Below are 14,984 nucleotides of genomic sequence, written 5' to 3'. Positions count from 1 at the left end.
TATTTTTTATTTTGTTGCTTTTATTTTTGGTGTCAGATTAAAAAAATCATTGCCAAGACCTTTGTCAAGCAGGTTACCACCTATGTTTTCTTCCAGGAGTTTAGTGGTTTCAGGTCTTATATTTAATCTTTAATCCATTTTGAGTGAATCTTTGTGTGTGGTATAAGATAATGGTTTACTTTGATTCTTTTGCATGTGGCTATCCAATTCTCCCAACACTGTTTATTGAAGACACTATCCTTTCCTCATTGTGCGTTCTTGGCTTCTTTTGTTATAAATTAATTGACCATGTATGAGTGGGTTTATTGATGGGCTTTCTATTCTTTTCCATTGAACTGCGTGTCTGTTTTTATGGAATACTGTAATTACTATAGCTCTGTAATATAGTTTGAAATCAAAGACCATGGAGTGATGCCTCCAGCTTTGTTCTTTCTCAAGATTGCTTTGGCTCTTTGGGGTCTTTTATAGTTCCATACAAATTTTAGGATTGATCCTCTATTTTTGTAAACAGTCTCATTGGAATTTTGATGGAGCTTGTATTGAACCTGGATATGGAGAAGGAAATGGCAACCCACTCCAGTATTCTTGCCTGGAAAATCCCATGGACGGAGGATCCTGTTAGGCTACAGTTCATGGGGTCGCAAAGAGTTGGACACGACTGGGCGACTTCACTTCACTTCACTTCATTGCTTTGGGTGGTATGGATGTTTTAACAATATTAATTATTTCAATGCATGTGCACAGAATATCTTTTCATTTATTTCTGTCTTTTAAATTTCTTTCATAATGTCTTGTAGTTTTCAATATATAGGTCTTTTACCTCCTCGGTTAAATTTATTCCTATGTATTTTCTTCTTTTTGATGCAATTGTAAATAGGGTTGTTTCCTCACTTTCTCTTTCCAGTAGTTCATTATTAGTGTATAGAAACACAGCAAGCTTTTTTGTATTGATTTTGTATCCTACAACTTGCTTGAATTCACTTACTAGTTCCAAAAGTTTTCTAATAGAGTTTCTAGAGTTTTCTATATATAATATCACATCATCTGCAAAGAGTTTTAGTTTTTCCCATTCAGCTTGGATTTCTTTTTGTTTCTTTTTCTTGCCTAATTGCTCTGGATAGGATTTTCAGTATGAATTGACTAAAAGGTGTCTGAAAATGTCACTTGTGTGGTTCCTGATATTAGCAGAAAAGCTTTAAGCTTTTAATCATTGAGTATGATATTAGCTATGGGCTTGTTGTGTATGGCTTTTATTATGTTCCTCTATACCCTTTGTTGAGAGTTTTTATCATAAATGGGTGCTGAATTTTGTCAAATGATTTTTCTGCATTTGTTGAGATTATTATATGATTTTTATCCTTCATTTTGTTAATGTTGTGTAGATGTTAAACCAACCTTCTGTCCCTGGAATAAATCCCACTTGACCAGGATTTTTAAAATCCTGTTCATCCCATCTCTCAACCCCTGGCAACCATTGACTGATTTTTTTTTACCATCTCCACAGTCTTACCTTTTTCAGAATGTCATAGATTAAGAATCATACAGTATGTAGTACTTTCAGATTGGCTTCTTTCACTTAGTAATATGTATTTAAGTTTCCTCCATGTCTTTTCAAAGCTTGATATCTCATTTATTTTAGTGCTGAATAGTATTCCATTTTCTGGATATACTACAGTTTATTTATCCATTCACCTGAAGAAAGGAACATTTTGGCATCTTCCAAGTTTGTGCAATTATGAATAAAGCTTCTGTAAAAACAAAACAAAAAAAATTAAGTAAAATAAACAAAAATTTTAAAAATAAAATAAATTTTATTGAGGTATAATTGACATGCATTATATTAGTTTTAGATATATTGCATACTGATTTGGTATTTGTATATTATGTATGATCTTTTTAATGTATTATTGAATTCAATTTGCTAATATTTTATTGAGGATTTTTGTATCTATGTGCATCAGGGATATTGACCTGTAATTTTCTTTTCTTGTGGCAGTTTTGGCTGATTTTGATATCAGGGTAAGGCTGGCCTTGTAAAATGAGTTTGGAAAAGAACCATTCTCTTCTGTTTTTTGGAAGAGTTTGAGATGGATTGATACTAATTTTTCTTTGAATGTTTGATAGAATTCACCAGTGAAGTCATCTGGTCCTGGACTTTTGTTTGTTGGGAGGTTTTTGATTACTAATTCAATCACCTTGTTTGTTATTGGTCTGTTCTAGTTTTCTGTTTCATCATGATTTGGACTTAGTGAGTAGTGTGTTTCTAGGAATTTATCCAGTATTTCTAGGTTGTCCAATTTGCTAGTGTACAATTCCTCATAGTAGTCTCTTATAATCCTTTGTATTTCTATGATATCAGTTGTAATATCTCCTTTTATTTCTAATTTTGAGTCCTTTCCCTTTTTTTTCTTGTTGAATAACTCTTTACTAAAGTAGCCAGCTTTCCAATTAACTCTAGGCAGTTAGCTTACAGATATACATTACAGTCTTGTGTATAATGTGAATGTGAAATAATGCCTCTAGCAACAATAACTTCAAAGATAGAGGCTAGAACTCGTGTATTCTTGCTCAGGAAATTTACTTTCCCAGAAAACTCCCTTCAAGTCTACTAGAACTTTGGGCATTGATGTAGTAAATTACTTGATCCTTGAAATCAGGGTGTGTTTGCTTCTCTTCTAGCTTTTCTAGCCATAAAGCTTTTTTCCTCTATCCTTTCACTAGTCTTATAAGTGCTCCTAATAACGATTGGAGGTTTTGTACTGAGATTGAGAGTCTGAATGTATTGGACACAATACCAGTGATGAAGTCACTGGTAAGGATGCCTACTAGATAGTGATGAATCCCTTTACATGATCAAATCACTTAGATGCTACTTTAGTTTACCTCTCTGACAAATAGTCATTCTTATGTGACTCACAAGTTTGACTAAAGAGTTCCTTGAGCTGTTTGTAAGTATTTAAAGGATAATTAAACATTTTGTGATAGCTTCTGATGATTGTTTTGCAATTTGTGCGTGTGTGTGTGTGTGTGTCGGTGAATAGTCAGTGTTCGACCAAATCTTATCAGGGAGTAAATTGGCCATGAAAATTCAATTGAGTTCAATTCAGTATGTACTTTGGGAAGAGTGTGAACATTTTCCAGTCACTGAGGTGCTGGTTAAAGTCCTGTAGCAAGAATTTACAGGATGCCATTACAGCCAAAAAATTGCTATCTAAATTTAACTCCTGGCTTGAGCTTGTTCTGTAACAAAATCTGGAAAAAAAAAGTCCTTGTTGAAATGTCAACTATGTTTTTAAAAGGAATTTAAAAGATTGAGATTGAAAAGCATTTGAGCTACTTCATAAAATTGGAATAGTTATGTGACCTTAATGATGGGGGTCATTGATAAATGTGTAATTAAAATGAAAGCAGGAAGCTGCACTTTCCATTTGTTTCTTTATCTACTTTTCATGCCAGCCTAACTTGAATCATTGCCTGTGCTATCCTCCCAAAGCCTGTGAACTAGTGAGAAACACTCTGGCTTCCACCCACTTCTCTCTCATCTTTTCTTCTTCCAGAGTGTGTCAGATGTGTAAGCTTTGCTGTGATAGTGTTGTGGGCTCTTTAAATAAAACAATTTTTCAAGGGCGGATCATTGTTAACCATACTGTGTTTATGGCCACCGAGTTTCTACTCTGCTTAAAATATTTGAGAAAGGCTCCTATTTCTATAGTAAGCACACACTCCTGTAGCCATTTTTAAGAATCTTCAGAAACTACCTACACATGATTTCTCTACCACAGTATGAACCTGTCATCCTAGCCAGCCCACATCTGCACACCATCCTACAAAATCTCATCCTCATCTGTGCTGTTCCTCTTTCCAGGAAATCTCTCTGATCTCTACCCTCACCTAGGTCCTACCCTCACCTAGGTCCTTCTCATTCTTTAAGGTCCAGCTCCACTTTCTCTTCTTAGAAAACTCCCTTGACAACTTCAGGCCTGAGTGATATCCTTTTCTCAGAACTCTCATCCCATTTGTTGTTAATGTCATTGAATTTTGCCGTTAATTGTCTACATTACTGCTGCTGTTGTTTAGTCGCTGTGTCCGACTCTTTGTGACTCCAAGAACCATATAGCCCACCAGGCTCCTTTGTCCATGGGATGTCCCAGGCAAGAATACTGTAGTGGTTTGCCATTCCCTTCTCCAGGGGATCCTTCCCACTCAGAGACTGACCCAGTGTTTCCTGGGTCTCCTGCTTGGCAGGTGGATTCTCTACCACTGAGCCACCTGGGAAGCCCCAGTTGTCTACATTGTTTGCTTTTATTTCATATCATGTTGTTCATATCTCCCAAACTCAATAGAGGTTTCTTAAATACAGTTTTAAACTCATCTGGTTCCCCCGATGCGTGTGCCTTAAGTCTGTGCCTATAGTTGGTGGACATAATGAATGTTTGTTGATTAACTGATATTTTCCCACATGAATATTTTTTAAATTTATTTATTGAGATGTAGTTGATTTATGATATTATTAATATAAAAGTTCAGGTATACAACATAGTGATTCACAATTTTTGCAAGATTGTACTCCGTTTATAGCTGTTATAAAATATTGCCTATATTCCCTGTGTTCTACAATATATTCTTGTAGCTTATTTTATGCATAATAGTTTGTAGCTCTTAACCCCCCTACCCCTAAATTGCCCCCTTCCCTTCCCTCTCCCCACTGGAAACCACTCGTTTGTTCTATGTGAGTCTGCTTTTTTGATACATACACTGATTTAATGTTTTTATTCCATATACAAGTGGTAACATACAGTATTTCTCTAATTCATTTCACGAAGCTTAATACCCTCTAAGTCCATCCATGTCGTTGCAAATGGTAACATTTCATTCCTTTTTATGGCTGAGTTGTATTCCATTTATATGTGTTCCATGTTTTCTTTATACATTCATCTGTCGATGGACACTTAGGTTGCTTCCATATCTTGACTGTTGTAAATAATACTCCTTTGAGTACTGGGGGCGCATGTACATTTTCAAACTAGTGTTTTCAGTTTCTTGGGATATATACCCAGGATTTGCTGGATCATATGGCAGTTCTTTGAGAAGGCAATGGCACCCCACTCCAGTACTCTGGCCTGGAAAATCCCATGGACGGAGAAGCCTGGTAGGCTGCGGTCCATGGGGTTGCTAAGAGTCGGACACGACTGAGCGACTTCACTTTCACTTTTCACTTTCATGCATTGGAGAAGGAAATGGCAACCCACTCCAGTGTTCTTGCCTGGAGAATCCCAGGGACGGGGGAGCCTGGTGGGCTGCCGTCTATGGGGTCGCACAGAGTCGGACACGACTGAAGTGATTTAGCAGCAGCAGCATGGCAGTTCTGTTTTTAGTTTGAGGAACCTCCATACTGTTCTCCACAGTGGCTGCACCAATTTTCACTTCCACTGACAAGGTACAAGGGTTCCCTTTTCTCCATATCTTCACCAACATTTATTATTCCATATGAACGTTTTTAAAGACCTCATTTGTTTGAACTTTAGGGAATCATAATAGGTATTTTTTAAATAGATAAAATGAATGATGGTATGATTTTTAATTTTTGCCACCCTCCCATCCCCATTCGTGGCCAACCAATTGAATGTACAATTCTCAGGACCAGGATTTAATCTTGTTCACCTTTGCATCCCCAGCACCTGGATCAGTGTCTAGGTCAATTGGATGCCCAATAAATATTTGTTGAATGAATCTTCAGCAAAATCACCCTGCACATGTTAAATGCAGTCAGTCTTGTGACATTTTATATTTCTTTCATCTCAAATGCTTGAACATTATAGGACTTAAATTGCCAAATATATTAAGTTTCTGTTGTCTTCAATTTTAAATTCATTTTTTTGGTTATCTTTTAGTGGCTCTGGGATTTCTGTCCCATGGACATAAGCAATTAACCAGTGCTTTTAAATAACAACTGTGTTTAGGATCCAGTTTTAAGTTGTTTTTATGTTAAACTGGATTAGTTTTAAATATTTACATGGCATTTATTAGCAAATTCTCATAATTTAATATATTATTTTTAAAGAGATATATCTTTTTTTTAAAAAAAAAAAAAAAGATGAACTCCTCTGACCAACAAAACCAATCACATATGTTGCCAGAGGTATATTTGAAAGAGACACTGTAGCACCTGTTTTTTTTTCCCTTTTATGACCAGTGTATGAACTGAGGTGGGTCTTTTAATTGCTTTATGAAATAGAATAATTTGACTTACCTGATTTTTGTAAAAGATAAAGTCATTAACCTGAGAATATTGTGAAAAAAATCCAATGAGGGTTTTTTTTTTTTTAAAGAAGGCTTAATGAAAAAGTTCTGCACATAGGTGAAATATCCTTATTTTCAGAGACTTATTTTTTTGTTCAGATAGAAAACTCAGTTTTCCATCGGATGCTTGTGAAATCATGGTTTCCATCTGTAGATCTGAGGACCTCTCATATGCTTAAAGAACATAGATTGGTGGACCACTAAGCAAAACACATGAGGGAAATAGAACTTGAAGCAAATTCTAAAACTTGAAAGCTTTTAAACTTTGTCAGCCTGCCAATTCAAGCAGTGTGTGGCAGGCATGTCGTATATTCGTAGAGCCAAAATAAATGGCCACAAGGAATTCCGAGGTAATACAGATGTAAGGAAAGCTTAAAATGGAAAGAAAGAAAACATTGTTTTCATTATTTATTCAGGAGGCTGATAAATGCATTTAAAGAAATGCCTCTTGAGATATTGCTTTAGGTGCCAGAGAACATCTTTGTGATCTTCTGGACCAGATATTGGCAATGTTTCTGTGTTATGTGCTGACTTGTGAAGGGAAGGCAAAAGAAAGGAGGAGTTGAGGAAAATGTAGCAAAAAGTGAGGGCGAAAGTAGCTGCTGGCAGTGACCTTGCAAGCCACTCTGGAGCAAGGTACTATTTCCATTGTATCAGTTGAAAATATTTAGTTTGTTTTACCATCAAGAAAAATTCCATGAGAAAAATGTGTGAACCCTTAAATATATGTAATATATATATATATTTTTTTTCATATTCTTTTCCATTATAGCTTATTATAAGATGTTGAATATGATTCCCTATGCTATACAGTAGGACCTTGTTGTTTATCTGTTTATGTATAGGAGTTTGTATCTGCTAGTCCTAAACTCCTGATTTCTCTCTTCCTGTCCCTTTCCCCTTTTGTAACTGTAAGTTTGTTTTCTATGTCTGTGAGTCTGTTTCTGTTTTATAAATAAGTTCATTTATATCATATATTAAATTCCACATATAAATGATATATGATATTTGTCTTTCTCTGTCTGATTTTTTTCACTTAATATGCTACTCTCTAGGTCTATCCATGTTGCTGAAAATGGCAATATTTCATTTTTTATGGCTCAGTAGTATGCCATGTGTGTGTATATATATGTATATGTACATATATATATGCTTCCCTGGTGGCTCAGATGGTAAAGAATCCACCTGCAATGCAGGAGACCTGGGTTCGATCCCTGGGTTGGGAAGATCCCCTGGAGGAGGGTATGGCAACCCACTCCAGTATTCTTGCCTGGAGAATCCCCTTGGACAGAGCAGCCTGGCAGCCTACAGTCCACGGGGTTGCAAAGAGTCTGACGTGGCTAAGTGACTAAGCATGCACACACATACATACACACATATATATACACACCACATTTTCTTTATCCAGTCATCTGTTGATGGGCACTTGGACTTTTTCCTTATCTTGGCTATTGTAAATAGTGCTGCAGTGAAACTGTCTTTTCCATCATATCTTCTTGCCTCCTTTGTTGAAAATTAATTGACTATAGGTGTGTCAGTTTACTTTCTTTCTCTCTATTCTGTTCCATTGATAGATGTGTCTGTTTCTGTGTCAGTACCACACTGTTTTGATTACTGTAGCTTTATAGTATAGCCTAAAGTCAGGGAGCATGATACCTCCAGCTTTTTTCTTTCTTCAAGATTGCTTTGGCAATTTGGGATCTTTTTTGGTTCTATATTAATTTTAGGATTATTTGTTCCAGTTCTGTAAAAAAAAAAAAATCCCCTTTAAAAATCACATGAAAAAATACTTAGGAATAAACCTGACCAAGGAAATAAAAGACTTATATTCTGAGAACTATAAAACATTGATAAAGGGAATTGAAGATGATTTAAAGAAATAGAAAGATATCCCATGCTCTTGTATTGGAAAAATTGGCCATGCTACCCAAAGAAATCTAAAAATTTAATGCAGTCCCTATCAAAATAATCATGACATTTAAAAAAACTCCAAGATAAGATCTTGTTGCTATCAAAAGAGCAGTAATAGACCATTCCTTTTGGAAACTGAGTGCCATATATATCAAGAATTGCAGATATTAATACTTCAATTTGAAAGCTAGAATTATGAGAAAATACTCAACTTTATGATAGATAGATATAGATAGATGTCTGATAGATATGAAACTGACAGAGGTGGCCAAAACTCAGTCAGCCTAGAAGGTGCTCAACTGACAAAACTTGCTTGAAAGGGTTCGTTACCATTTAATCTTTGACCTTTCACAGTAAGAATCCCAAGAAATGCTTAAATGCTCTAACTTGAAATGAGAAAAACTAAGTAAGACATGGTCTCTATTTTTATGGAATTTACAATCTAATAAGGGAGAAAAGTTAAGAGCCTATAATAAATGTGTGATCTGTACCATAAGCAAGATACAATATTGTGACATGATTAAGAAGGTGGGCTCTGGTCTAAGACTGGTGGGTTTGAACCATGTCTTGATGGTAGCTGCATGAAGTTGTGCAAGACTCAACCCTTCCCCACCTCTGTTTCCACATCTATAAAGTGGGAACAGTAGTACTCTCTTCAAGAGGAATCTGGAAGGCAGTAAAACTTGGTGTGGGAAATTTCTGGGATACTGCTTTTAGTGACTTGTTTCTATTCAATAATGTTTGAGTGTGTGTTTAAGAGTGTCGTTAAGTTACAGTGCTTGGTGTACCATTCATGGGTGAATTAGAGGCCCATGTTAGAATACCTAGAGTCTGTTTCCAGCCCTTCATAAACTCTCATAATCATTCTGCTTCACTAGGCCTTTGGTTTCTTCTCTATTTAAATGAACATAGGAAGATTCACAGCAGGGCCCTTATCTGTCTTGTTCCACATCTAGAACAGTGCTTGGCATATAGTAGACATGGGTAAATGTTGGTATAGCACAACTTGGAGATCTTATGAAGATGGCACTACAATATATGTGAACATAACTTTGAGAAGGAATCATAAGTACTACACAGAAATGCTTGATTTTCCTTGTTTAAGATTCTGAAGAGAGATAAGAAATAGGAAACTGCTACGTTTCTCTACCAGGATCTAAGCATGAGATTTAGAGTCAGAATCTTGCCAGGAGCTGTGCTTCTACCACTAGAAGCTTTGTAACTTCAGATAATTTAACCTCCTTGAACTTCATTTCTTTCACTGGTCTTTTTTGGGTTATCTCCCATGCTGTAGAGTATTTTTTAGGGCTCCAAAGATCAATGAGATAAAAACACTTGTGAGCTGCAAATACTATACAAGTACAAATGGTACTAAGAAATGGTAACTTTTTAAGTTCTTCCTTAGAATCATGAAAAGCAAACCTGCATTTCTATTACTCAAGTCTAAAGTAGTGAAGATAAAGTTGTGTTGTCTCCCAAACGACGTTGATTTTTTAAATGGACCCCCTTACTCCCAGCTTTTATACACAGATGAGCAAAGCTGCGTGAGGGAATGTCTGCACTGTCACACCAGCTCTTTTTAGCTGTTGCACCTAACTGGTTCTGCGCCAGCTCCGAAAATAGTTCCAGTCTGAAGGAAGACATGCAGACAAGTTCTGGCTGGAAATGTTTTGAGGAACTGGCCAGGGGCCCATCAGAGGTTACAGGCCAATTTTAAAAATGAAGAAAATTCCTTCTCCCATTCCCTCTGTCTTATATAAAATGCATGGCCAGAGTTCAATTCCTGTTTGTATTTTTCCTTTGTCAAAGTTTAAAGTTCAAATTTATTATTTATTATTGTTTCTGTACTTGATAGACCGATAGAAAAAATCTGCCTCCAGAACCTCACTCACTGTCTTATGCGCTGAGAAAAAAAATATTATATAGATATATATTCTTTTTTGTTATTTTTTCTTTCAAATATATTTAGGCAACCTATATGATTTAGTTATAGGACTAAATTTGACTACGTCTTTAAATATAAACTTACAAACTCACAGAACATACTCTTTTAGAAGTACTTTCTATAATACAAATGTGGAAATGAATTTACTCTTGAAGTTCAACTTAGGAATACTACTTCGAAGAATTTGTGTTTAAGTAGAATCTAAGAAAGAAAAGAGTGGGGTAGCCAGTTCCATCATGAGACATTTTTGCTGTTGTTGTGGTGTCTCTTTAGACTTAATAAATAGCTTTATCAATATATAATTCACATACTATCCAGTTCACTCATTTAAAGTATACAGTTTAGTGAGTGGGCTTTTAGTATATTTGAAATTTGTGCAGCCATCATCACTATCTAATTCCAGAATATTTTCATTGCCCTCAAAGGAGACCCTATACACATTCAATAGTCATTCCACTTTCTTCTCTTCTCCAAGCTCTCACAACCATTAATTTGCTTTCTGACTCAGGATTTAATATAAATGGAACCATACAGCATGTGGCCATCATGACTGGCTTCTTCCACTTAGCATCATTTTTTCAAGGTTTATTCATGTTGTGGTATGTGTCAATACTTTGTTCCTTTTTAGGATAGAATAATATTTCATTGTGTGGATATATCACATTTTGTATATCCACCCATCTGCTGATGGACACTTGGAATGTATCCACCTCTTGGCTATTGTGAATAGTGCTGCTATGAACATGAGTGTACAAATATGTCTTCAAGACCCTGCTTTCAATTCTTTTGTGTCTATACCTAGGCATAGAAGTGCTCAGTCATATGGTAACTGTTTAACATTTTGAGGAACCATCAGACCGTTTGCCACAGCAGCTATACTATTTTACATTCCCATCACCAATGTTCAACAGCCCCAGTTTCTCCAATTTTTCTCTCCTTTTTATTGTAGCCATCCTAATGGATATAAAGTGGTATCCCTTTGTGGTTTTCATTTGTATTTCCCAATCTGGCTATTTAAATTAAAGAATATACTTTAAATGTTTTTCTAGAGGTCATTCGCCTGACAACGTTAACCCTCCAGAACATATTGCATGGAACATATTGCAAAAGGGTTTCCAAATCTGTAAGAGTAGTCACACACCACACACCTTCTGCATGAAAGCCTGGTACTTTGTCCCCAGACATCTCATATAGTGAATAACTAACTCTTATTTAACATTCACGATTATGTAGCCCAGAAAGGAGCAGGACAGTCCACCATGGCAGATACTGTGGCAAGAAGGGAAATTACAGTAGAAATGACAATTAATAATCTGCTACTGAAAGAGAACTATAATACTTCCCAGGACATTTATAACCCCAAGTCTTCAACCAGAGGTCAAATTATGCTCAGTACTTTTTAAAAAGACAAAGCTACATATAATACATTTTGGAAATATTTCCATGAAGAATGACTTCGCGAAACACATTTAGCTCTTAAATGAATAAGCTTGGGTTTTCCATATACTTAATTTCCTAATGGTATCTGAAAAATCAGGTGAATGTAGAAAAGATAAACCGAAAATTCAGATTCTGTAAAATTACTGAAGAAACTGTTTAAAAGAGTAAGTGAAATGTTTTCAAGAACTTTAATACTGCTTTTCTGATGGGTAAACAATTACTTGATTTATCTGCTACTCAGAGCTTACTTTGGCTTTAGAAGATCCCAGTTAATTTTGGTACATGTTCATGGCAGAATGCTGGTAAATTAACATTTATCTTCTCAGCTGAGTTCCTGGAAATTGTTGCTGGTTGACAGTGGGTTGAAGTGCAAACCCTAAAACTGCACAGTATTTAATGTATGACCAGTGTATGAACAGTACATTCTGCCTCACTTATTAGTCCACGCTGAAACTTCCTTCAGTGTTTCTCAATGTCCCTTCATAAAGACTGAGAACTAATAGAGCATACACCGAAAAAAAATAAATCCAGCATCATTTCAAGGGTTTCTTTCTTGAACTGAAGCACATTTGAGATTTCACAGTCTTTCCCCTGCCTCATTTGCAGTGGGTCTCCAGCTAGTTATACCATTACTGTTTTATGTGATCATCAACAATTACATTTCAAGTACACAGTGTCCTCTTTCTGTTTTCTGGATTCTGAGAGCAGAACAAGCCTTCACCCAGACCATAGTAAAGCCAGTTTCATGGTAGGCCTTTGGTAGCCTCTCAAAGCTGGATCCACACAGGTGGATCATGACTGGATCACGTCAGGGTCTGGCATTTTCTGTGCAGTGGAACCCCAAATGAATTTCCGCCCCCAAACAGATCAAAATGCAACAGTCTTTTTTTCTTTTTAATTGGGCTGTTGCCAAGTCTTATATTTCAACAGTAAGTCGAAGAGGTGGCTTTCTTTTACTCTGTAGGATTCTACACTGGGAAATGGCCTTCTTACTGACAACGCCAACTGTGCTGCGTTGCACCGTCAATATGTCGATGAATGCGTGTGTGCTCAGTCATGTCTGACTCTTTGCGACCCTATGGACTGTAGCCCACCAGGCTCCTTTATCCATGGGATTCTCCAGACAGTAATACTGAAGTGGGTTACCATTTCCTCCTCCAGGTGATCTTCCTGACCCAGGGATTGAACCTGCATCTCCTGTGGCTCCTGCATTACCGGCAGTTTCTTTACTTCTGAGTGACTGGGGAAGCCCCGGTATCTAGATGCTTCCTGTTTTAAAGAGATTATGTTACTGCTTTTCCAAATCTAGAGTTTAAAACAAAAGCATTGCGTTATATTAGCTAATTTGAATTTATTTTATTTTTGCAGGTTTCTGGAAAGTGCCTTTTCTGAAAACGCTGCAGCTTGGATTCCACCTCAGAGCTGTCTCTTTCTAAACCCCTCTCCCTACCACCATCACTGCCACCTCTCCCCACTCTGCACCCCTCTCAAATTTTCTCAATTTTCATAGTCATTTTCTCTCCTCCTGATTTTGCAACCAAAAGAAAAATTTTGCAATTGTAACATCTTACCAATCCTAATCTTTAAATCCAAGAGATAGGGAGAAAACCATTTCTCCCCTTGATCTGAGACCATTCCACAAATTGACGGGCAGCCAGCAGCATTTGCTCTTTTGTAAGAATAATTGAGAACATCAACTGGAGAGCACAGAATCCTTTTGAAATTCTGCCAGTTATTTGAAGTAACTTTGGCAGAGGAAAAACAAAACACTCAATATCTTAACGTTGACAGTTGCCTTCTTAGGAGTTGGTCTCTAATTTGATTTTTAGTTGCTCTGATACAATTTTTATTTTACAGTGGACTTTTTGTTTGACCACTCAGACCGAATTTGACTTAAATTCAACCCTAAGTGCTAACAAAGAAGCATTTCACCAAAGCAACCTGTTAGCTCTTCACATTTAGCTGGAATTTATTTTTAGCCTTTCAACAGCAGCACTAATAGTGCTCTAGAGAGGGTCTACTTGATTTTCAGTTTGATTTCAATATGACAGCCGTCAGTATTGCCCTGGTTCGTGATGCCAAGTGGCTGACTTTGGAAGTGTGTAGAGAATTTCAGAGAGGAACCTGCTCTCGAGCTGATGCAGATTGCAAGTTTGCCCATCCACCAAGAGTTTGCCATGTGGAAAATGGTCGTGTGGTGGCTTGTTTTGATTCTCTAAAGGTGAGTCTCATCTAAATGCACATCATTTAAAATCGACACTTGTTGATTGCTGGGCTTTTTGAAATATGTTGTACTCTGAAATTAGTCAAGTTAATAATAGTATGAAAGTGATAAGTTTGTTTGTTTTTTAAGGCAGGATGGAGACTTTGTATTTGTAGAACTAAGCCAGACTAAAGCACACCCATCAAAGCTCACTGACCAAGACAGAGAAAAAAGTTCAAGAATTTTTGTAGGAGAGACTGTAGCCTTGCTTTGCTTTACTTTACTTCTGTGTATGTTATTTAGGTTTTCAATGCAGTGATCATAATCCTCAGATTAACGAGAGAAGTCCTTACTGAAATATAGCTCATTATCTATGTTACCGAAAGATACTTGGCAGGGACCAATCAGAGGGTAAATAAAGTCAGATGGAGAGAGTAAAATGTGAAAATCTCATCATCCAGGAGGAAAATGATGGCATTTTGAATTTTCTTAGTCAAAGTCTATTTTGAACCTTTAACTTGAACTTACTGCTACAATACTAGGCTCATATCATTTTCTTCCTAAACAGCTGATTGACCAATTTCAGATTTGTGAGCACATTTTATAAGGAAAGTTTTATTGCCAAGGTTATCAAACCTGAATATTATGTAGTAGAGTACAAACAAAATGTGAGGGAGGATGAGATATTATATAGAATAGAACATATATGATTGCAGAACAAAAAATATACTGATTTCCATTTTATTCATGGTTATCCTTAAATTAAGGGTAAACATGTACATATTAAAGCATAGGAGTTAAAAATGGTAATAGATACCTGGTTTAACTAATAAGATTTTCTATGATGCATTTGAGATTTTTTCAAAATATGTTAAAATGAATTAAGCTTAATATTAATAAGAATCTTTTCAATTTCTTAATGCTGTTTTACTTCACCAAGACCAATTTTATCTCATTAACATTTTTATTTATGGCTGCATTGGCTAATAGAGATGTATTCTTTTGTATGATCACTTATTCGGAAAACATTTTATCATGATATCCTATTTAAGTAGTTACTTTTGCTTATGTTGTAGTTGCTAGTTTTTGTTTCAAACCATTCCAGTTCAAGAATGGGCACTAGTTATAAAGATAATGGCAACTCCTAACACTGAAAATGTCTGAACTGCTCTTTTTTGTAGCAGA

General features: G+C 36.2%; 1 protein-coding gene across 4 annotated transcripts in view; it reads left to right on the top strand.

The window, feature by feature from the left end:
• Positions 1 to 14,984, top strand: part of MBNL3 (muscleblind like splicing regulator 3) — a 117,896-nt gene that overhangs the window by 37,262 nt on the left and 65,650 nt on the right. For all 4 annotated transcript variants that reach the window (XM_043459108.1, XM_043459109.1, XM_043459106.1 and 1 more), the window contains exon 2: positions 12,965 to 13,817. In XM_043459108.1, the coding sequence (XP_043315043.1) occupies positions 13,641 to 13,817 (177 nt within the window). In that variant the 5' untranslated portion in view covers positions 12,965 to 13,640. The remainder of the gene's footprint in view (positions 1 to 12,964; positions 13,818 to 14,984) is intronic.

The sequence above is a fragment of the Cervus canadensis genome, chromosome X (assembly GCF_019320065.1).
Source record: "Cervus canadensis isolate Bull #8, Minnesota chromosome X, ASM1932006v1, whole genome shotgun sequence".
In the NCBI taxonomy this organism is placed as follows: domain Eukaryota; kingdom Metazoa; phylum Chordata; class Mammalia; order Artiodactyla; family Cervidae; genus Cervus; species Cervus canadensis.
The sequence above is the reverse complement of the archived record's forward strand: the minus strand, read 5'-3'. Positions and strand labels throughout refer to the sequence as shown.